This window comes from Barbus barbus (assembly GCF_936440315.1).
Source record: "Barbus barbus genome assembly, chromosome: 17".
Taxonomy (NCBI): Eukaryota; Metazoa; Chordata; class Actinopteri; order Cypriniformes; family Cyprinidae; genus Barbus; species Barbus barbus.
This window is the reverse complement of record NC_136745.1, coordinates 7,101,077-7,126,502: the sequence shown is the minus strand read 5'-3', so window position 1 is coordinate 7,126,502 and position 25,426 is coordinate 7,101,077. Positions and strand designations below refer to the sequence as shown.

The following is a 25,426-nucleotide window of genomic DNA, read 5'->3' as shown; positions in this document are numbered from 1 at the left end:
GAGAGTGAAATCTTATGTACTGTAACAGGCTACCGCTAGCAAGGAGCTAACCATGTCCCTTTAGTGGCTCGCGTTATTTGCTTTCTGTGCCTTTCTGAATACAGACACCAACCCATCCCTGCACTTCACACCCCCCTGCACGGCCTGGAACATAACATTTATTTTGTTATTTTCGCTGTTGTCCGCGCTTGTTTATTTACAATACCTGCAGAGCTTCTGATGGTTCGGTGTTATGTTCTGATTCGCCTGTTTTTCAGTGGTCTTTTTTAATCACGAGATTTACATATGAAGGAGGAAACTATGGTGTTTGAGGCTCACTGTATGTCATTTCCATGTACAGAACTGTTATTATTTAAATATGCCAGGGTAAAGACAGTTTTTCATTCTATGGCAACTTTAAATGCTACACCTTGCTTTAACATTTTCCATGAGTTTTTTTTAAACTCGCGGGCGCCGCTGCGCCCCCTAATGGCTGGGCGGAGTATCGATACTAAGGGCTAGAATATTGATACTGTATCTTTTTTTATTATATCGGTATGTATCTAAGAATCGATATTTTGAGCACACCCCTAAGATGTAGGGAGTTACAAAGCTCAAAGTCTCCCAAAAAAGGATTTATTCTATCTAAAAGAGAAGGCTGATCCAGACCGGGCTAAAACACCTCATTCAAACACGCCCCCACATGTCTATGTCACGATGTGGAAATATTTGTGTAATGCTGCCCAAATGTTCACGCAAAGACAGAAGGCGTGGTTTCAGTAACCGCAGTAGTGTTGATGCAGAACCTAGAACCTACTAGAGTACAAGGCTATTTCTAAAAAAAAAAAAAAAAGGGTCAATTCCGAGTTTGCTATGACAATCTGGCGCTTCTGAATCAGCGACTGTAAATACGTTTTGTTATTAGTTTAAGTATGTGTTCAAATGTGCAGTTTTGCACAGTGTAGAGTAACGCGTCGTGTGTGTGTGTGAGGGAGTGTGTGTGTGTGTGAGTGAGAGGGAAAGAGGGTCACATCACAGCGGAGTGAACAGTCCGTCAGAAATCGTCTTAAGCGATTGTGTACTGCAAATACATACGAGCATCATCAGTGTGTCTGTCACGTGACTCCGTTCCCCTCTCAGGCTTGAACTGATGGTAAAACGAACAACATTATTAACTGTCTTTATATTTATTTTGAAAGCTGAAGCTCGTGATTATGGTAAGGGCCGTTACATTTTCGACGCATGCTTGTGGTGTTCAGCCAATCACGACACACTGTGTCAGCTGGCCAATCAGAGCAGACTGCACTTGTCTGAAGGAGGGGCTTTGTAGAAAACGACGCGTTTGAGAGAGGCGAGGCATAGAGGAACTACAATAATGTAAAGTATTTGAAAAATAATGTGTTTTTTGAACATTATAGCATGTCAACATTTTCTGTTACACCAAGTACACAAAATAATGATCTTTAAAAATAGCATCATATGACCCCTTTAACAATTAAGAATTTATCTAAAAATAAATGTAAGATTTCTGTGAATTTTTGTGAAGTTATGAATGATAATTCTAAAATAAAGATGTCAGTAACATGATAAACATGCTATATAATAATTTTCTCTTGACTGAACACTTACAAATTATATATATACTGTATATATATATATATATATATATATATATATATATACACACACACACACACACATATATATATATAAAAAATAATCTTTAACTAAATTTTCCTTCATCAAGGTGAATCTTCTTAAGTTTAGCCTGAAGATAACGGAGGTATCTGATGACATCCCTGTCTCCTACTAATGACTGCAGCAATTAGCAAACAGATGACAACAACAGACCACAGAGTCAGAACTGATACTGTCATAATTAGCCAATCCCGCTATCATTCTGACCAAAGCTCATACCCACCAGCACCTAACGGCATTCATTTCTAAGAAAGACAGTGAGGAGGGGAAGTTGAGAGAGAGTTTATTACGGCTGATTTCTGAGGCGGGGGAGACCTCGTACAACACGCAGGGTCTCAGAGCGTTTTAATTAGTCTCCTCCATAGGAGACAGAGAGAGAAAGAGAGGAAACGACAAGCCACATCAGATCTCAAATGCAATTAGCATAGTGGCTTTTTCATTTCTCTGGTGGGCCGTTTTAAACGTTGAGTCACTGATAACGCTGCGAGTGCGAGAGGTGAATTTCTTATATAACGCTGAGATATATGACAGCGAAGACTAATGAGATTTATCCGCAAGAGAGAGATTTTGGGAGAATTTGGGAAAAAGTAATTCTTTACTTCAGTGATTGTTTGATGATGCAAGATAAAAAAAAGCCACGAAAATGGTAGGCGAAGTACTAATTTTGTCTCTCTAATACTGATGTACGATATAGCTAAAAATGATACAAACCTTTGACAATAATATATATATATATATATATATATAATATTAGCCTATATTATATTATATATATTTTAGAAGTAGAAACACTGAAATAGTACATTCTTGAAAAATGTGTTACAATAATCTTGCATGTCTTATGTCACTTAATGAATATAAAAAATGAAAATGAATAATTTTCTTTTAGAAACACCAACAATTCACAGTAAAAACCAACATTTGCCTATAAATATTTTACCAAATCATTCCAATATATGAAAAATCATGAGAATTCTGTGAACCATTTTAGAGTGAAAATAAATTCTTGTTAAAGCACAAAAAAAGAAAAAAAAGATTAAAATTGAATGATTTAAAATGCACTTTTAATTTACTGTAAAGAAATGTACTGTTCTAAACATCTTTTATTTAATGAAAAATAATTATTGTATTAAATATTTTGGAATCTAAAATTGCTATAAAATCAAAACCATATATAAAGCCATAAATAAATTGCTGTTCCAAATTTGAAGTTGATATTACAAAAATGTAGATTTCTGTGAGGTTGAGCTATAACAAAAGCAGCTACTTGGTTGCACCCAAACTCTACTGAATCTTTTCAATGCACTTTCTTGTCACAAATGTATACATTTCTGTTAAAAATTCTATCACAAAATAACCACCAAATATGGAACCTTGAGATACAGACCTTTCAAACAATGTGTTTTGTCAAGATTAGTTAAAGTTTTGATTAAAAAATATTATAATTGTTGAATCAGAGCTTTGAACCAATTCATTAAACTACACAGTCTTTGGGAAACTTCATGGCCAAATAAAAAGTGAATTAAAATATATGCAATATTCACAGTGTTGCTTAATATCACCAACGATAGTGCTGTAAATACATATATATGAATTTATCGCTCAGCTATATGTAATATATAGAAAAACAAGTGTTTGTACAAACTGTCTACCGAACAATAAAACCTGAAATACAACTCAAAATCATCCTACCTTGACTTTCCTGGGCCAGCTTGTCAGCGGTTTCCCATTGTTCATAGCTGCGCAGGATGTTGTTGGTGATGTTGACATGACTGGCTGCCATGTGGTGGATGCGTTGGGGAATGGCCACACTTCCAGAGGCAGAGGAAGAGCCCATCACTCCAGCGCCGCTGCTGACCGAACTGACAGGAGATGGGCTCAGGGACATGGGAGACGGGGTACCTGTGCTCCTGTTAGGAGAAAGATGAAATACTGACCAATGAGAATTTTGGAAATCCAATCCACCGTATTCCTGCACCATTTCAAACGGACATGCCACTTTCCTTACCCTTAAAATGGATCTTGTGCATTACTATCTATCAAATATAAGTGGCGAGTGGGACATATAAAGACATTTTGTTTTATTTTATGTTATGCTGAGCAGCCCCACCCACAGTGAAATCTCATTGGCTCAATATCCTGCACCACACAGCTTTATAAAAATCATATACGTTTTGATCGGCTGTAATGACTACCCTTGTGCAAAAGAAGTACTCTTTAGCATACTTGTAAAATGAGTACTTATTATGGAAATTATAACCTGAATGTAATGTTTTCATGTGCAAAGGACATTTTCTTTGCTATTAAATTAAAATGCTGTTCCACTTTATTTTAAGGTGTTCTTGTTACGATGCAAAATGTATATTTACGTACTAATATTGATTAACTACTGGTACATATACAGGGTTAGAGTTAGGGGCTACACTTTATTTTATGGTGTCCTTGTTAAAGTGTATTTATACATTTATACTGAGTAATCTTAATTAACTACATGTACTTACTATATAGGGCTGGTTTAGGTTAGCTGTATGTAATTAAGCATTATTTACTGTTATTACTACAATAAGTACTGTACATATAATGTGTAAAGTGGACATTAACAGTGTTATATGAATTAATTAATATTGAAAGTGTTTTACAGTTTAAATTTATATTAAATACAATTAGTTGAACTTAACAGTGCTTTTTGACCCATTTAGGTAGGACTTTAGTACATATTTTTATGTAATTTCATAATTCTACTGTCTTTTAAATATAGTTGTACTGCTGAATATACTGACAAGAATTCAGGGTAAAATTAAATATACTTTAATGTAATTTCTGTTAAAACTTGCATATCATTTATTTGAAAGGCAAATTTGTAATGATGCAGTTGCAAAAAAAAAAAAAAAATAACACTACAATTAAAACTAAAACTATATAATCGAGTACTTTACAAATGCTTTAGTTTGTCAATCAACATCAAACTAAGATTACGTTAACCTAATTATTTAAAATGTACTTTTACTGTAAGAAAATGTACTACTTTTTTCTTTTATACAAAATAAATATTTTACAAAATGTTTTGAAATAAAAAATTGCTAGAAAATCAAAGCCATATGTCGAAATAAGTTATGTTCCAAATTTGAAGTTGATATTACAAAAATGTTGGTTCCTGTGAGAAAAATATTTTTTTTTTAATGCATTTTCCTGTCACAAATGTATACGTTTCTGTCACAATGTTACTTCTATCATGAAATAACCACCAAATATGGAACATTGAGACCTTTCCAATGATATGTGTTTTGTCAAGACTAGACTTGTCAATACGGAACACTGACAACTAACAGGTTAAAATAAAACTTTTAATTTGACATTATTACAACTTTTTAAAAGTTTTTAAAAGTGCGCTGTGTGTTAAGAAACATAGTCAAGAAAGTGTACTCTCCTAAGTGGCCTTTTCTTTCATTAATATTATTTTTTCTGCATACAGATTTAAGCTTTAAAGTACACTATAAGTGCCTATTCAGTACAATTAAGTGCAATCCTTTTTCACAACCATTACTACCAGCCACGAGATTCTTTATTTTACCAAACAACCCTTTAATCAGTATCTCTGTACATTATCAACAGTAACCTGCAGACAGTGTCGTTCCTCCAGACAACTATCGGCACACATATTCATTGGTCTCTTTAGTGCTTCACCCCAAACAATCTGGTTCAGTGGCCTGTAATCCACTGATAAATGGAAACACACTCAAACCTCGGCCGGCTAAATTATACGCCCTGTCAACAGCCAGGCCTATTCGTAGCAGGTTTCAGGGCTCAGCTAAAATAAATAAACTCCCTCCGAGGCGAAAAAAAGATTCATGATGGTAAAGGCTGAGGAGGAGTTTGAGGATAGATGTGTTGATCACAGCTACAGCAGGAACGGCTGGATCTTTATTGCTAATGTAGTGGCTGCAGGGGCCGAGCCGGTGAGGCTAATTGCTTTTGACAGGCAGGTTGGCAGCCGAACAGCGGGCCTGGGTAGTGTCCAGCTAGAGGTTGGATCAGACACACAATCAAAGTCAAACACAGTGCCTCTTGCACCGCCTCACCCCATTGGTACTGGGTTGCCATAGAGCTGACATGGAAGCAATGCTGCTTTCCCAGAGTTCATCTCTTCATGTCCTTTCACTGATGTCAAGTAACCATGACTGAGGTTTCATATCTCACACTATATTTTTTTCCCACTTGGCAGTGGGAAGAAGATTCAGGAGGGCTGTTCTCAAGCAAGATGGAATATTTTCACAAGCTGGCAGAAACACAAAAGGACAAAGAGAGGAAAATGCACGTACTTTCCATTTGCTCCCCACGGCGAAGGTGCTTGGGAACTTTTTGCAGAATTCTGAGGGGGCGAGAATAAAAATAATTTATAAACACAGCACATAATCGCCAAATGCAAGCGTACTAGGTCTCATGCAAATGCTATTAATCATAATTAGCTTACAGTTTGACAATGTATGCTTAGAATTGATGAAGAAATTTATTTAATAATGGCATGCAGAATTTATGAGAACAAGCTATTCAAACAAATATGAAGATTTCTAGCTCTGTTTCTTAATAGCAATAAACAAAGAAACACAGGCATGGGGTCGTACCTTGAAATACTCCATTAGTGAGCGGGAATACTTCATTGCATGATCCTTCTTCAGTTTGAACATTCGCAAATACAGAAGTGACAAACAACGATTGCTGAAAAAGAGAAAATATTCATTAAAGTTCTATTAAGATCTTGCCAAACGTATTCAAGGAATATTGAAAGACACTGTTAGGACTATTAATGCACCATCATCAAGCAATGTTTGGGTGTTTTTGCTTTATTATGCCCCAGGGATTGATTTTTATTGAAACTAACTTTTTGTTGTACAAATGTTACATTAAAACTGGAAACTATTTATCATGCCATTATTATTATTATTATTTTGCTTATGTTTTTTGTTTTCAAATGCTTGTATGTGTATACTTTATTGTTTGATTCTTGTTCTAGACCCAGATAATCTATTTTAAATTATGAAAATCCATCATACATTTTTACTGCATTTTCAAACCTATTATAATCAAAACTAAATATTTACACTGTTAAAATTATTTATATCCATCTGTACACAACTGTCCCACAATTGTGGCATCATTTCCATTATGACCAATAATTTTGTATTTTTATAATTTTGTAAAATTACCTTTTTTTGCGTATTTGGTGCTGAGTGTACTTTTAGTGTACTTGGATATTGTAGTGTAAATAAAGAACTTTAGATAAAATGTGAAGTAAATAGATAATAAAATGAAGCAAAAACAAACACTTTTCTTCGTTTCGTTTTTTACTAAATTTGTACAAGAATTATTAAAATATTATTCAATCATGCGTAATAAGGATGCACAAAATGCTACACTGTAAAATCAAATCAGCTCATATCAGTAAGTAATGGGAACTTATGTTTTTATTTTTATATTACTTCTATATATTTAAGAACCAAGATGGCGCCGCTGATGGCCACTATTGTGTGTTGCTCTCGAGTGTTTGTACTGTTTTTGTTTGTTTTTCCTGTTTTTCAAATACGATCAGTTTTACCAGGGATGACCTGCTGAACATTCGGCAGAACACACCACAAAATCTTTTACTGGATTTAGATTTTTCGGACGTTTTGCTGGACATTGTAGTTGGCGGAGCCGTAGCTCTGGTCAAACGCTACAGGAGGCGTAGGCAGGGGAAGCGAGCCGGCGCACTTGGGAAGCTTCGTCAGCGCGGATTTCGAATGGCGTTGCCTAGCATCCATCTGGCGAATCTCCGCGTACAAACTCCTTCTGCTCTCCCGGACAAACAAGGATTTTTCTAACTCTGATGCCCTGTGTTTCACAGAAACCTGGCTAAATGGCAACATACCGGACAGCGCGATTCATCTGCCTAATTACCTGCTGATCAGAGCAGATCGGGACGCGGAATCAACGGGGAAATCGTGCAGCGGCGGGACGTGCTTTTACATCAATGAGAGGTGGTGTACTGATGTAACTGTGTTAAAGAAGATGTGCTGTTCAGATCTAGAAACGCTCTTCATTAACTGCAAGCCGTTCTATTCGCCGTGGGAGTTCTGCTCGTTCCTTCTCGTGAGTGTTTACATTCCACCTCAAGCGCACGTGAGCACAGCTCTACAGAAACTCGCTGATCTGATCACAGACACAGAACAACAACACCCAGACTCTGTTTTAATCATTCTCTGGGACTTTAATAAAGCAAATCTCTCCCGTGACCTGCCAAAATACAGACAGCACATCACATGTTCCACCAGAGACAGTAATATATTGGATCACTGTTACACAACAATAAAGGACGCATATCACTCGGTTCCACAAGCAGCTTTAGGACTCTCTGTTCACTGTTTGGTTCATCTTATTCCGACCTACAGGCAGAAACTTAAATCTGCAAAGCCTGTATTAAGATCTGTTAAAAGATGGACTAATGAAACAGAGCAGGATCTACAAGCCTGTTTCTCTCTCACTGATTGGACTGTTTTTGAAGCCGCTGCCATCGATCTGGACGAGCTCACAGAGACTGTAACATCTTATATCAGTTTCTGGGAGGATATGTGCATTCCTAACAGGACTCATCTAATCTACAACAACGACAAACCATGGTTCACTGCAAAACTCAGACAGCTCCGTCAAAAGAAGATGCTTACAGAAAAGGGGATAAAGTCTTGTACAAACAGGCCAAATACACACTGGAAAAGGAGATCAGAGTGGCAAAGAGGAATTATTCTGACAAGCTAAGGAACAAATTCTCTTCCCTTGATCCTGCTTCAGTGTGGAAAGGAATGAAGGATATCACCAGTTACAAGTCACCATCCCCCAGCATTGTGGAGAATCAACACCTGGCACGACTTGAATGAGTTTTATTGTCATTTTGAAAAATCACCCCACACCCTCCCTGAACACCTCTCCACACAACCATTAACACCTCCAGCAACCCTCCTCTCCCCCACACCTACAATTCAAATCAGCAAAGAAGATGTGTGCCAGGTCTTCAGGAAGAACAAAAGAAGGAAAGCACCAGGCCCAGCCGTTGTGTCACCAGCCTGTCTGAAAATCTGTGCTGACCAGCTGGCCCCCATCTTCACACAGATCTTCAACAGATGACTGGAGCTGTGTGAAGTCTCCTCATGCTTCAAATGCTCCAACATCATCTCCGTCCCAAAGAAACCCAAAATTACTGGACTTAATGACTACAGACCTGTGGCCTTAACGTCTGTAGCTATGAAATCATTTGAAAGAGTGGTTTTGGCTTATCTGAAGGACATCACTGGTCCCTTACTGGATCCCCTGCAGTTTGCCTACAGAGCAAACAGGTCTGTGGATGATGCAGTCAACATGGGACTGCACTTCATCCTGAAGCATCTGGACAGACCAGGGACTTATGTGAGGATCCTGTTTGTGGACTTCAGCTCTGCTTTTAACACCATCATCACGGAAACCCTTCAGAATAAACTAACCCAGCTCTCCGTCCCCACCTCTGTCTGTCAGTGGATCAATAGCTTCCTGACAGACAGACAGCAGTTAGTAAAGCTTGATAAATTGACATCCAGCACTCGTACCATCAGCACTGGAGCTCCTCAGGGCTGCATACTCTCCCCACTGCTCTTCTCCCTCTACACCAACGGCTGCACCGCTAAAGACCCCTCTGTCAAGCTCCTGAAGTCTGCAGACAACACCACACTGATCGGCTTCGTCCAGGACGGTGACGAGTCTGCTTACAGACAGGAGGTTAAGGAGCTGGCTGTCTGGTGCAGTCTTATCAACCTGGAGCTTAACACGCTCAAAACTGTGGAGATGATTGTGGACTTCAGGAGAAACCCCCCTGCTCTCCCCCCACTCACCATAATGGACAGCACTGTGACTGCAGTGGAGTCATTCAGATTCCTGGGCACCACCATCTCCTAGGACCTGAAGTGGGATATTCACACAGACTCCATTGTCAGAAAGGCCCAGCAGAGGTTGTACTTTCTTCGCCAGCTGAGGAAGTTCAACCTGCCACAGGACTTACTGAAACAGTTCTACTCCTCCATTATTGAATCCATCCTCTGCACTTCAATAACTGTCTGGTTCAGCTCAGCTACCAAATCTTACCTCAGAAGACTACAGAGAGTTGTCCGGACTGCTGAACGAATCATTGGTACAACTCTCCCCACTCTTCAAGAGCTGTACCTATCCAGAGTGAGCAAAAGGGCTGGTAAAATCACTCTGGACCCCTCACATCCAGCACACTCCCTCTTTGAACTGTTACCGTCTGGTCGACGCTACAGAGCTCTGAGCACCAGAACGACCAGACACAGAAACAGTTTCTTCCCTCAGGCAATCCATCTCATGAACGCTCATAAAAATAAACGTGGAACACACAACTATAATACATTATCCATTCACCACACTCACTTATTTTATTTTGTCATTTCTAATTTGTACATACTTGACCTGTACATACATAGTTGTCTATATTATATATTGTGTTTTTGCTGCTTTGTACATTGCCTATTTGGATATTTGTATATTATTCTTTTATTATCTGTGTCCTGTCCTGTTGCAATCTTTCTGTTGCACTGTGGAGCTTCTGTCACTACAACAAATTCCTTGTATGTTTAAACATACTTGGCCAATAAAGTTCATTCTGATTCTGATCTGATATGAGCAGCAACTGAACTTAAGATTTTATGTTATTTAAGATTTTTGTTTGTTTGTTTGTTTTTACAGTGCTATGAAATTGGCTTAAGCAAGACAAAGGAGACATAAGTTTTATTCCAGAAATGTTTAAAATATAATTTCCACCACAGAATGTTATTAAGGATACATATACATATTTGGTGGAAATGACTTGTTCATATGAACGAAATGAAACGAAACAAAACAAAAACCCCTCCTGTGATGCTTGTATATCCACTGTAGGATACTACTATAGTCAAATTAAATACCAGCAAATAGTGTCAAAAATGTGTTTTACACTCAATGTAAAAGTGGGACACTTCATTTCTAGTGATTATCGTCAATTTGATTTCCCAGATACTATTTAAACTAAACTGAGCTAGACAATGACATCTCTGAATTCAATAATGAAATGCCTTTACTGAAAATTGAGTGCTTAATCTTATTTCTATACATTACTGACACTCTATCCTCCAATTTGATACTGTTAAGTGATTTGACACAATCTGTATTGTTAAAAGCACTATATAAATAAAGGTGACTTGACTTGACTTTTAAGATAATTTATTTCTAATAATTCACAGGGCCAAAAGCGTCTATGGCAAGAACATCAACAGTATCTTGTTGACAACAACAACAAAAACAACACCAGTATTATCATAACAAGCAGTGTGCATCAATATGAGCACTAAGGGAAAAGCAGCCAGTATCATGGGGTGGCTGACCTTTCAACAGTATGCTTGCGAGACACCAGATGCTTGGGACATATGCAGAGCCCCATGAAAGCAAAACTAGCTTTCTCACATTTCTCACGCATCCAGACTCCTAAAGTCCCATCAATATATAAACAAGGTGTCTGTCCCTCCTAAAGCAGGTCAGAGGCTTTTATGGCATCTTGTAGATGCATATTTATTTAAGCATGAAACGTTTCCTGACGTCACAGGTCAAAATCGAACCAGGTTACGTATGTAACCCAGGTTCCCTGAAGGGAACGAGAGCTGCGTCGGAAGACGCTAGGGGAACGCCATCAGCGTAACCGACGCTCTGAATATCGTCTACACCTAGTCCGATAGAAGGGCGAGGCGTCACGGGCGGAGTGACGTCACGACCAGGAAGTATATAAGCACGTGAGGCAGAGCCCGCGTCAGCTTCATGTCATGAAGCAAGCGCTGGCAGGGATGCCGGAAGTATGGCTGCGAGACGCAGCTCTCGTTCCCTTCAGGGAACCTGGGTTACATACGTAACCTGGTTCGTTCCCTTCCAGGAACGTCGAGCTGCGTCGGAAGACGCTAGGGGAACGCTATACCAACGCCGCCAGACTGACAAGTCCCTGCCTGATGTCAGGCCAAGAGGACAGAAGAGCCTGTAGTGGCTCGGATGTCGAGGTCGTAACCTGGCGAAGTCAGGGGCGTGGACTACCCAGCAGCGTCGTAGATGCCCTGATCGGTACATCTGTCCAAAAAGGCCTTGAAGGCCGCCATACCTCTGGTTGAGTGCACTCTGACTCCCACGGATGGGCAAGCCCAGAGGCCTCGTAAGCAAAATTGACAGCATCCAACATCACTTACTAAGAGTGGGCTACCAAGCCCTACCCTCTTAGGCGGACCAAGGCCCTCGAGCAGTTGGTCCGACTTCCTCCACAGGGCAGCTCTGTGGATGTACGTGCCCAGTGCTCACACTGGACACATATAGTTGTGCCTCTCCTGGCCGGGCTCCCCGAAGGGAGGAGGACAGAGGCCTGGAGTACGACCGGCTGTGGTATGACCGTTGGAACCTTCGGAACGTACCCCGCACAGGGGTAGAGAAAGACTTTCGCCAAACCGGGCGCACAGTCAACATCGAAGGGGCCGCAGACAGGGCCTGAAGGCCACACACCCTCCTCAGAGAAGTGATGGCCAGCAAGAAGACGATCTTGATGGTGAGGAGTCCATCTGTTATCTCCTCGATAGGCTCAAGGTGCTCGCACCGAACCTCAGAACCACAGCCAGGTCCCGAGTCGGGACGCATGATCGTACCGGAGGCCTCAGCCTCAGCGCACCGGAGGAAACGTGTAGCTAGGGGGTGTCTGCCCACTGACTGGCCACCGCTAAGGGCGTGGTACAAAGAGATAACTGCCACGTAGACCTTAACAGTGGAGTGGGTTAACCCTGCGGAGAAGCGGGCCTGCAGGAACTCCAGAACTGCGCGAATCGGGCAGTTGACTGGGTCGAGCTGGTGGTCTCCGCACCAAGAAGTGAAAGCTTCCACTTCCAGGCGTACAGTTTCCTCGTGGAGGGAGCTCTGGATTGGAGGAGGGTCTCGACAACCTCGGTTGACAGACCGGAAACTATGAGTTGTGCCCCCTCAGAGGCCATACCCACAGCTTCCATAGCTCCAGGCGGGGGTGCACCATGGTGCCCCCGGCCTGTGAGAGGAGATCTCTCCTGATCGGCACCGGCCACGGGGTGCCGTCGAGAAGAGAAATCAGGTCCGAGAACCATACTCGGCCCGGCCAGAACGGTGCTACCAGCAGTAGACTGACCTCGTCCCGGCGCACTCTCTCCAGAACTCCCGGGAGCAGAGCGATCGGGGGGGAAGGCGTACGGACGGAGCCTCGGTCTCCACGTCTGTACCATAGCGTCCAGTCCCGGAGGAGCTGGAGGGGCTAGAGAGAACCAGAGGGGACATTGCGCTAACTCTCAAGCGGCGAAGAGGTCCACCTGTGCCTGGCCACAGCCTTCCAAATCTGCTTCACCCCTCGGGGTGAAGCATCCATTCCCCGGGCCTCAGCCCCTGTCTCGACAGGACGTCTGCTCCCATATTCGCACCAGCACGTGGTGATCTCTTGGGTCTGGGAGGAAGTGCCTGCGCACACAGAACACGGCTAGGATCTCTAGCTGGTTGATATGCCACGTAGGTGGCGACCACTCCACAGACCGCGGGCAGGGTGGCCACTCATGACCGCACCCCAGCCGGTGAGGGAAGCGTCCGTCGCTAGCGAAACGCGGCAACAAGGAGCTCCCATCACCGGGCCCTGAGACAAGACTCAAGGATTCCTCCACATGTCTAAGGCACGGACAGCGGCGTGACACTTAGACAGCGCGGAGCAAGTCTCCCCTCGGGGAGACCCCTTGGTCTTGAGCCACCACTGTAGGGGCGTCATGTACAGCAGGCCAGAAGTAGTCACGCTGGACGCAGCTGCCATGAGCCCAAGCAGTCTCTGAAACTGCTTGACAGTGAATGGCTGGCCTTCTCGCACTCTCTTGACTGCCGTGAGGATCGACTCGATCCGAGCAGGGGTCAAACGAGCCTGCATCGTGGTCGAATCCCTCACTACGCCTGGGTAAGTGGTTCTCTAGCTGGAGAAAGCACACTTTCCTCGGCGTTTAGTCTTAACCCCCAAATCTTTCACGTGGGCGAAAACGACACCTCGATGCCGAATCGCCACCCGCTCTGATTGAGCGAGGATCGACCAATCGTCGATGCAATTGAGTATGCAGATGCTCTGCAGTCGCAACGGGACTAGTGCCGCATCCACACACTTAGTGAAAGTGCGGGGTGAGAGTGTAAGGCCGAGAGGAGGAACCCGATACGCTTTGCCCCCAAAAGCGAACCTCAGGAACTCCCTGTGAAAGGGAAGGATGGGTAACTGGAGAGGTCTGTCGTGACAAATCAGTCCTCGGACCTGATTTGAGACACGATCTGCCTGCCAGTGAGTATCTTGAACTTCAGCTTTCTGGTTGAGTGGTTCAGAACCCCAAATCCAGTATGGGCCTCAGCCCCTCATCCTTCTCTGGAACAATGAAGTGCCGGCTGAGCCGCCGGCGTGAACTCCGTGAGGAGGAACCACTCGATGGCTTCCTTCCTTACTAAATTCTCGACTTCTTGTCCCAGAACCAGAGCCTGCTCGGGGCGGACCGTAGTCACGCAAACCCCGTTGAACGGCGGAGGTGGCCCATCGAACTGGATGGAATAACCATGCTCTACCGTCTGCAGGACCTAAAGAGACACATCTGGTAGCCGCTGCCTGGCCGCTAGATGATCTACTAAGGGAATCAGTCTCTCGAGACTGACCTCTGGTGTTAGAGATATGGCCAGACCACTGTCTTGCTGCGGAAGTCCGGAGGAAGACGCGGTCTCTGGCGCTTGAGGCGAGGTTCTCAGGCCCGCAGTCACTACCGGCGGGGAGTTCTGAGAAAGCACTCGCTGGGACCTGCTGTGCCCTGGACCTGCAGGGTTGACAGACAGATCCCCGGAGGACACCGAGGGGAGACGGTCACCGTGTGCCGCGGTGCAAGCCGCTCCACCCCAGTAGGGGTCGTCCTCCGCAGTCCTGGGGCTCGCCCGTCAGGACCTCTGAACGAACCAGACCCTGCCAGGCAGGGCCCAAAGAGACGCATTCGGCAGCTCACTGCCCAATGGTCTACTAAGGGAATCAGGCTCTCGAAACTGACCTCTGGTGTCCGAGAAATGGCCAGACCGCTGTCTCGCTGCGGAGCTTCGGAGGGAGACGCGGTCTCTGGCAACTGAGGCGAGTTTCTCAGGCCCGCAGTCACTACCGGCGGGGAATTCTGAGAAAAACACTCGCTGGGACCTGCTGTGCCCTGGAACTGCAGGGTTGACAGACAAATCCCCGGAGAGCACCGAGGGGAGACGGTCACCGTGTACCGCGGTGCAAGCCGCTCCACCCCAGTAGGGGTCGCTCTCCGCGGTCCTGGGGCTCGCCCGTCAGGACCTGCTGCGCGAGGAGCTGGTATGCGGAGGAGGCTGCGCCCGCCCAGCAGCCGCCTGAATTTCGAGAGCGCGCATACCATCTGCCCTCAAAGATTCCACCCGCGATCTCAACACCTCGGTGGAGATCGGGGGAAACTGAAGGCTCTTGTGGCTCCTCACACTGGGGCGAGAGAGGCGGCGAAACCTCGTCAACGCTCGTCACATCCCTTTTCCTCGGAGGACGCAGCGTCAAGCCCTCGTCTCGGGGGGAAGAGTACCGCTTCCGAACCACGAGACGGGGCGCCAGATCTGGTGGATACGGGAGAAGATAGTTTCTTTTCTCTTCTCTTCTATATGCCCGCCAGCCAGATCAGCCTTTTTTCTCTACGAGCCCAACGAGCGCAGCCACCGCTCTGCCTCGACAGAGTGGGGCTGGCTTTATTTGTGCTTGTGCAACACTAGAGTTTACAACGCTCATCATTTCTCATCCACCTCCTCGGTAGGAAGACAAGCGGGGCGACGAGCCCTCTCTCTGGGGGAAGAGAACCGCTTCCGAGCACAGAGAGCGGGCGCTGGATTTGTTTTGATCCATTTGCGAGCCGCGCGAGCGCAGCCACCGCTCTATCTTTCTTTTGCACAAAAGCGGGGCCGACAGCGCGTGGAGAGCTCGCTTTCCTTCTATATAAATTGGGGCGACAGAGGCGGCGAAACCTCATCAACGCTCGTCACGTCAACCTCCTCGGAGGAAGACAGACGAAGCGTTGAGCCCTCGTCTCGGGGGGAAGAGACCGCTTCCGAATCGCGAGACGGGGCGCCAGATCTGACGGATACGGGAGGAGATAGGGACATTCCCGTCTCACTCTCGTTCGCCAAATCAGCCTGTGAGTCCCACGAGCGCAGCCGCCGCTCTGCCTAGGCAAAAGCGGGGCCAGCACCACGCGGGGAGCTCACAAAGACTCTCTTCTCGAAGAGAGCCCTCCGAGTGCGGAGTGTGCGCAGCGAGAGCCGCTCACAATGCGGGCAGTCAGCTCCCTCGAGAGCCGCTGCCTCGCGCTCCGCACTCAGGTAGACCACGCACAGATCATGTGTGTCCCCGCTCATAATGCTTTTTTTTTTTCATAACGCAGGCAGTGGACTAGCACACAATCTGAAACGCGATCTAGGATCGCCCCCTGTTTTGGTCTTGGCTTTAGGGATGTCTAATTTCTTTTCAGGACATACAACACTAAATAAGACTCACAAACAGATATGGACTGACAACACACAGAGCGCTTGCTGAATGACAAAAAGCTGACGCGGGCTCTGCCTCACGTGCTTATATACTTCCTGGTCGTGACGTCACTCCGCCCGTGACGCCTCGCCCTTCTATCGGACTAGGTGTAGACGATATTCAGAGCGTCGGTTACGCTGATGGCGTTCCCCTAGCGTCTTCCGACGCAGCTCGACGTTCCTGGAAGGGAACTACAGGTTATATTGGCCTAATATCTGAAGCCTGAGAGCAAACATATTTTTACAGCTCTCTTAAATGCATATAATATCGCCCGAACGGTATTATGTCCTAGACCCAGGTTTATAAATCACAAACGCAGCAGCCTTTGAAAATCCCTTTCGGCTGCTAGATGGCTTTCATTAACAAGCCGGAGAGACTGGCAGCTGAATTCCAATCTGCGCTGATGACTGTCATCCCGCTATAAGCGCAAAACTAACCTTGACATTCAAAATAAACAAGCCGCTGCGGTGTGACAGGCAGGCAGAGCACGGGCGGCTTTTATCTGGGCGAGAATATGTTTCTGCCGTCACCATGTGGAAATCTTTCATTATCCTCTAATAGCTTAATGAAATACAGGAATAATGATCCACTCTAAGCTGATTAAGCGCTTTAACAGTGTTTTAAAGCTCCCTTCCAGATACGGATGATTGTCGTCAAGCGATGGCTGAGAGGAGATTTAACTGGCTGCTAGTGCAAAGCGCTGGCTTTAGCTTCTGATGGTATGCGGTGAACGGCGTTGGAGTGTTAATACCACCTCTGATGCCCTTAGAAGGCCCTAATGCGTACGTCACTTCTTCAAAACAACTACATCTGTTGGGTTGTCAATGAAACAAGTTGATGTCACCAGGCTACTGGATAAAGTCCATATGGTGGGTCATTCTGGCTATGTTTATGCTGATAATTTTCATGTCTTTGACTGTTTAATGACATAACAACAGCGTTTTCGAGGCATGAAAATGCAAACTTTTAAAAAACAGGTTTCAAAGTGCAAGTTTAAAAAAAAAAAATACTGGCCTGGCATGCATAATACAGTGTTTATAGTCATTTTCATGGATCTGTGTGAACGAAACATTTTGACAACATTGCCGTGTGTACGCAAAACTTTTCAAAAAACGTAAAGGAAAAACGTTTCAGTCAGGAAGGGTTTGTCTAACAGACATTTAAAGTGACTTTTAAAGAAGCACGATTCTTCTTTTTCTGTGACATTTAGGGGTAGGCAATCTGATATAACCTGGATAACTCTGGAAGCAAAGTGGAATGTAGAATTATTCTCAAGGACACAATGTTTACTTGCTAATGTTTGATTCTATGAGTCTTGCAAACGTTGTAAAATCAAGTAGCTTTTCCTCTAAAGCAGGGATATGCAACGTCGGTCCTGGAGTGCCGCTGTCCTGTAGAGTTTAGTTCCAACCCTAATCAAACACACCTGAACAAGCTAATCAAGGTCTTCAGAATTACTAGGGCTACAGGCAGGTGAGGTTTTTTTCAGGGTTGCAGGACATCGGCATTCCAGGACCGACATTGCCTACCCCTGCTCTAAAGTGTTCATTGCAGAAGCCTTGAAACAAAACGTAATTTTCTGTCTGGCTGGTTAAAAATATGCACCCTGATTTTTAAAAACTGTGAGCTGGCCAATCAGACAGTTTTTTTCTTTGTGCAATATTCTGGTCACTTACAGCAGAATATTATCAAGTACACTACAATTCAAAAGTTTGGTCAGTAATATTTTTTTAAATTAAGTCTTTTATGCTTGATCAAAAATACTGTAAAACAGTAATACTGTTTTCTATTGTAATATATTTTTAAATGTAATTTATTCTTGTGATGCAAAGCTGAATTCTCTGCATCATTCCTCCAGTCTTCAGTGTCACATAATCCTTCAGAAATCATTCTAATATGCTGATTTGCTGCTCAAAATGTTTTTTTTTTTTTTTTTTACATTATCAATAGTGAAAAATGTTGTGTTGCTTCATATTTTTGTGGAAACGATGATGGTGATTTTGTATTTTTTTTTAACCAAAAAAAGTTTAAAAGGACAGCATAAATTCAAAATAGAATTATTTTGTAACATTATAAATGTTTTTACTGGCAGTTTTGATCAATTTAATGTGCATTTGCATGCTTAAAAGTATTAATAAAAAAATAAAAAATAAACAAATGAATAAATAAAATATGAACTACTAGTTCACTCACTCAAATCAAATCTTACTGGCCACAAAAAATGTCATGGTATACTGTATATGATCAAATTATCAAGAGCTGAAGCACACGAAAGCTAACTTACCACAGTACAGCGAGCTTCTTCTCAGCTATTGTGGCGGAATGACTGGTGAAGTTCTTTAATCTCATTGCGTACCTTAAATAACAAAAGTACAAGAGTTACACAATTACGATAAAACTACTGAAACCATATTTCAGTTAGCAATGGATCTTAGAATACACTCATGAACTTTGAGGATAATCTATTTTTATTGCCTCTGATGTCGATTAAAGCTATTGACAATCGGTTTTTATTTTTGAATCATGAAGAGAGCACTGACCTGATGAGCTCTACGGTTTCTGAATACATTGTGTATGGTGACTTGGCCTCTAACGGGTCCCGTTCCATGGCGTTGCCGCATTCGATAAACGAGAGCGCCCCGTCTGCGTAATTCACAGCTTTGCCAAACTTGTCCATCTGGGAAGCAAAAGTGCCATTAAAGGTTGAGAGAATTAAGCAAATAAAAAAAAGAAAAACAAAAGACTGAGGTAATTTTCGAAGCTCGTAAAGTCATATAGAAAACCAGATCTTCATCGGAGGAGGAAATAAAGCCATTAGGCTGAGGTAAGAAGATGAGTCAGAAGATGTAATGCAAGAGTGAGGCAATGTGCAGATTTACAGCCAACTTCACGACAAGTTTATGAATCAGAACACTTTATTTTGTGTGGGATAGCAGTACGAAGTGCTTTTCTCTACATTTAGGGATTATGTTTTTCATCCTGACTTATCGGTACAGGCTCATAAAGGCTAACTTTAACTCTCATGTCTCGTTTCTCAAACACAAACTAATCAATAGCATTAAACAGCATTACGCCTGCCTCCAAAAACCCAACTGCATCCAGCTCCGCAGACAAGCACAAACAATAAGATCATATCTCATCTCCTTAGGAGCGTAAAATAGATTTACTGACCACTTGCCTCCGCCGGCACCTCAGGAGCCGAGTCCATTCGTTTTCAAGTGAGCCCTTCAATACGAGGCGCGCGGACGCCCGGGATTCATTACACGCCTGCCACCACACTCTTGTAACGCTGGCAATCAATTCCCTTTACTTTGTAGTCATGACTAGGTCTATACATCATCATCGCGATTTATGACAGAGAGGATGTAACTTGTGATAATGGACAATGTCTCCAGAGATAATTGCTTGGATCCAATTATTGAGGGTCTGGGGGTCTGTTTTGTAAATCTCTAACAAAGCTCTTGCTTTATGGATGCTAAGGGCAGACACAAGGGCTTTCGCTCGCCTAGATTGGAAAGTCTTCAATTATAAAAGGTCTGCCGAGAGAGCTTTTTCTCAGCTTGCTAATGGCTCTCTGTAGTGGACGGGTTATGTGTCCGTGTAGTTAAGAGCAGTGTGAAAGGGATTTTTCATCTACACTTGCTAAGTGCTAACTTCCCATTGGAAAGAAAAATGGCTAAAGATCGCACTATTATCACTGTTTCTCCTAGGCTGCACTGAGATTGGATGAGAACTGAATGGAGTCTCTGGCTTGGCAGATTTTTCTGCTTAGTAAAAGATGTCATAATGTCACATATGTCTCCACCAGAGTTTCAGAAAATATCTCGCTGTTACCCACAGTGACAAGATATCCAAATCAGGATTCTGATCAATGCATTAGCAAGATTTTATCAGCTACCAAAATTACTTTTAGAATGTCTTCAATAGATCGCATTGACAAAGACCAATTTTAGGAGAACAAAGCTAAAAAAAAAACTATATTCACTATAGAAATGTTCTTCCTTGATTTTTTAAATCATTATTTTTATATAGACTATCATTATTATATTATTATTATTATATTCTAACAACAATACTGCTACTACTACTACTACTGCTACAGTACTAATTTATTATTATTATTATTAGTAGTAGTAGTAGTACAAGTAGCAGTAGTAGTATTTTTCCTGTGACTTTTCAGGCCAGGAAATAGCAGTTTTAAAATTCCTTGATATTTCCTGGTTTCCATTAATCATGGAAACTAAATTCTGCAATCAAAAGTCAGAATAACCAATAATAACAAAGAGAATGATCAGATCAATTTATGAGCTATAACATTTTTCTGTAGTTTATACCATATTCAATTGTTTCTGCTTAGAAAGTTATTTACACTAGGATTTTATTTAAAGATGTGATTAATTAAAACAAATTATACATAAGACACTAAAACTACACACAATAAAACACCTTTTCTTTCAGCATTTTATTCCACACAGTGTTGTTTTATTAGTAATTTAGATACTATTATAGTTTTTAAAATATGTTGAATTATTTCCCAGTTTCATTTTAATTTGAGATAGTTTTAGTATTTTTGTTTTTATTTTTTATTTTTGTATTTTTTTTTAAATGCTGATTTTTTATACATTTTTATTTCATTTTTTAGTTTTTAGTTAAACTATTTTTAAACTACTATTTTTAAATAAAATAAGTTTTTTTTTTTTTTACTTTTTTCAAGTAATGAACATACTTTCGTATGGTTTAGTTTTAGTTTCAGTTAACTATAATAACTGTTATTCTATAACAATTATTGTTTTGATTTTGGCACATAGACGTGTTATGAATTGACTTACCAAAGCATCTGCCTTGTGTTTCAACTTCTTGGCCTCCTGCATGTAGTAATCTGCATTGTGAACACTGTAATGATATAAAGTGTCATTAATATCTGTTTGTTTTTCACACACATTCCATTGTGTGCATTAACATGAACCTGAAATATGTAGAGCTGCTATACAACTGAAAGACAGCTCAAGACTCAGTCAGTCATAATTACCCACAGCAATCACACTGCTACTGTTACATACGTGTTATTAAATGTGAGTTTAGGTCTCCTGGGCTCCATGTGCTCCATGGACAGGGCTGAAGAGTTTGACCAGAGGTCTGGCTCTGACTGACCATTGCCGTGAAAACCGCCAGAAGGCTTGCTGTGACTGTCTTCCTCCTGGAACAGCAAGAGAACATTAAAATGATAATTAGCCTTTAACAGCTTGAATAATACATAAAGGATCCATTCACTCTCAGTCTGTTCAGCATCTACTCAGTGTTTTCATTTTTAGGACCATTTAGCTGGATTGATTTTGGACGATCGGCACATGGGACCCATTCTCTTGTCTTCAAGCCTATTTTGAAACCTTTCCAAGAAGGTAATTAGTTTAGCAAAAACACAGGAAATGTGGTGAAGGCCTCAAGCACAGAAAAAAAAAATGCATACATCCATCCATCAGTCTATCTGTCTGTCTGTGACTTACAGTGCTGGTCTTGGAATGGGAGAAGGATTTGTTCTCTCCTTTGCGGTGTTTTTGTGATGAGGACGATGATGAAGAGGTGGAGGCAGGTATTGTGCGGGTGGAGGGGAGGGTGTTTGGGACGGTGGAGGTGTTTCCCTCCTGACTGAGGGAGCTGCATTCGCTGCTCCTCCGTGGGCGGCCCACAGGCTCATCGGACAGCGGCGACAGAAGAGGCGGGGTAACAGCTTATCGTCCCGCTTGCGAGGTTGCTTCTTTAAAGAGCTTGGCAGAAAAAATAGAAAACATGTCAAAGGTCTCTGTCTGTGTACTTGCAAGACACTTCAAGGCCAATACATTCGTGGTGTTTACAATATTTCTTAAAACAAAGACATTCAAAGTCATATTTGGTGGTGTTTTAAACACTACTGAGGGATACTGGGAAAAAAAGTGTCTTAATGTAAACACAGTCAGATATACCTTATGTGTATGTAAATTGACTAGACTACATAATACTAGATCTGCCAAAATACTAGATCTGTGCTTTAGGCCTTGCTGCGTAAATGTATTTTAAATGTAGTTTGCTAATTTTAATGAGCAGGGAAAATCACTCACATGGAAAGATAATAACTAGATGCTTTACACTGTTAGACTGAAAAAGGGGGGGGGGGGGGGGGGGGGGTTATGTCCTAAGTATAAACATACACTGAAAAAAGATAGCAGAGAAAAGGTCCAAAAAGTAAAAAAAAAAAAAAGGATCATATGCAAAATAAACAATAAATATGGAATTTAAAATAATAAATAATGCACAGCAAACTGAAAACATATTAGCACTCTGTTTTCAGAATTTCTTTCCCATCCCTAAATATTTTTTTTGAGCATAAATCTAACAACATTTTGTGATTACCACACAATGTCCTATGTCGTAAGAGAAACTACAGTAACACATATTGAAGATATATTGTGAAATAAGTAAATAAATAGTTTGCAACTGTATAGCAACACATGCAAGTAAGAAATATTTATGGTATTAAATATTTCTCTTTTTATTTGCCATTGATGCTGCCTTAGTCCAATTCTTCCACCAGTCCAGGCTCTTAAATTCAGCATGAAGAAGTGGACAAAACAACGGGCAAGAATGGATTCTGTCCATTACTGTGTTTCTTGGGCTCTTCTGAATATATAGTGATCTCTGAGAGAAATGCTCTCTGCTCAAATTCTAATGTTGCTTCTCAGCACAACACTAAACCCTAATTAAAGAGTAAAGCTTCTTTCTGCAATTCAAAGGAGCTACCACTGACATACAGTATATTATTTTACACAGGGTGTAATTTTGTTGAAAATATGATACTACATTCTGCTCTCTCTTTTATTATTTTCACCCTTCAGGGCATTAGGGTCATTTTAGACCAAATGGTTTTGTTCCTTTTATTCCTTCTCTAGAACAATATAGGAGCGACACAAGATCATATACAGATGAGAGCGGAGGTGGTGGCACCTGCATGTGCATGTGCTCTGATATAAACTTGGCTGAATTCATTTGCATAAGTGCTTACGTCTAAACTTAGCCTAAGTGCTAAATAAAGAAGCTCCACCGAGACAGAATGTCCTAGACAGCAGCATATTTTTTGCCTTTGGTTTATTAGGCTGAAAATACACCATAAAACATGAGTCTCATCAGTTAGCAACACTTTACTTTTCTAATTCATTTAAAAGGGTGAACGCAGTGAACAAGCTGATTTAAAACACACTGAGCAGGTGATAACAGTAAATAGCCCGAGGTGCTAAACACTTCCAGTAATAGTCGTTAGTGATGGCTAATAATCTAATGTAGCGCTGCTGATCGTATCATGAAGATTTGTTGGCGTTAGTTGTGTCGCACTGCGGTGGGCACTCAGGCGGACAGGACAAGCATATGACCCCTGTCACGCGTGTGTCTTTGATGGGCTCTAGCCTGGCCTGACACTAATTGAATATCTAAAATTAGTGGTAGCCGTTGTGCTGGTGTCAGTGTTAAATTACTGTAATGCAGTGGGACAAAGCAGGCAGCTGGCTCGAAAGGGTGACCTCCTGCATATCCCAGCATTCTCTCAGAGGACATAACACAGGGTGAGCTACTAAGCTGAGCTGGCAAATCTCGAGTGTTTTCATGCATATGTGGCAAAAACATCAGGGGACACTGGCAGCATATGTTAAAGAAAAGCGAAGCATCGTGGGCTCTTTATATGGAGGTTTTCATCGGAGTTACAGAACAAAATCCAACAAGAATCTTTATTATCTATTAAAAACCACTAAATGCACTGTAAAAATATCTAAATTGCTAGTCACTTGTCATGCTTCTAAGACGAGTGAGTGATAGGCAACAAGCCGTGAGTCAGAATACTCACTCTTTTGTGCTGGAGACCTTGTGGTTGTGTATGGGCGAGATACAAGGAGGAAGCAGCAGTGCGTCTTTATCCATCCGAAGCTTCTTGCCTCCACTCATCACGTCACAATGCTCAGACTGCAGAGAGATGGAAGTTAATTACCACCATACAGAATTTAACATGTTATTTAGTTTGGCAGGATGAAGGACGAGTTGAAACATCTACATTAGGACTAAAAAACACATCTTCAATAGTCCAAGAATCAGTTTCCCCTTACATTTGGTTGAAACAGGATAGCACTGAAATCTTTATACTGTACACGTGAACACATTAAATTTATTTATATTAAGGATTTAAATAAGCAAATACTTTAGATTTTAGGATTGAATCATTTTTGCAGGGATTAAGATGTTACTGGCATGTTTGACAACAATTATTTTAACCCTAACTGATGCACTGTGTACTTTTTTATTTCTCAAACAACCATGTTGGAAGACATACCCATGTGCGATTAAATGAGCATGAGAAATCATTTTCATACATGCATTGGTCACCACACTCTTAAAATGTTGGGTTAAAAACAACCATCATTTCTTGCTTAAAATGAACCCAAAATAGATTGGAAATTAACATTAAATAATATGTTTAATAAATGTTAATGCCTGTGGTAATTTAGGGTTAATTTTAAGTCAGCCATATAGCAATTTATATATAATAGTTGAGTTAAATAAAACTACCCAGAAGGTTGGGTTAAACATTTAACCAACCCAGTCGCCGGGTTTGTCCATATTTAATCCAGCATTTTTAGAGTGCATGGAGTCATGAGCTTAACCCCATTGAAAGTCTTTAGAATGTGCTGGAGTGAATTGACTCTCCTAATGTCAATACTAGATCTTGGCCAAAAATGAACTTAACTCCTGATGGAAATAAATGTTGTGATGTTGCATAATGTTGTCAAAACAATGGCACAACAAATGCACAATATAATCAAAGCTATACAGTGAAATGTTAGAGCAGAGGTCTTCAACCCTGCTCCTGGTCACTGTCCTGCAAAGTTTATTTCCAACCTGCTTCCAATGAGCATGTTCAAGCAACCTTGAAGAGTTTGATTAGCTGCTTCAGTTGTGTTTGGTTAGGGTTCTAGATAAACTCTGCAGGACAGTGTGTTCCCAGGAACAGGGTTGAAGACCTCTCTATTAGAGGGTGCAACATTTTGAATTTTTTTGCACAGG

At 42.0% G+C, this 25,426-nt stretch overlaps 1 protein-coding gene across 1 annotated transcript in view; it reads right to left on the bottom strand.

Annotated features, from left to right (window-relative positions):
- LOC306883783 (AF4/FMR2 family member 2-like) overlaps positions 1–25,426 on the bottom strand; it is a 237,431-nt gene that overhangs the window by 5,015 nt on the left and 206,990 nt on the right. The window contains 10 exon segments of the mRNA XM_079439265.1: positions 3,370–3,587; positions 5,997–6,046; positions 6,300–6,393; positions 18,633–18,704; positions 18,889–19,025; positions 21,178–21,241; positions 21,409–21,545; positions 21,853–22,068; positions 22,071–22,113; positions 24,216–24,331. Coding sequence (XP_079295391.1) covers positions 3,370–3,587; positions 5,997–6,046; positions 6,300–6,393; positions 18,633–18,704; positions 18,889–19,025; positions 21,178–21,241; positions 21,409–21,545; positions 21,853–22,068; positions 22,071–22,113; positions 24,216–24,331 — 1,147 coding nt within the window.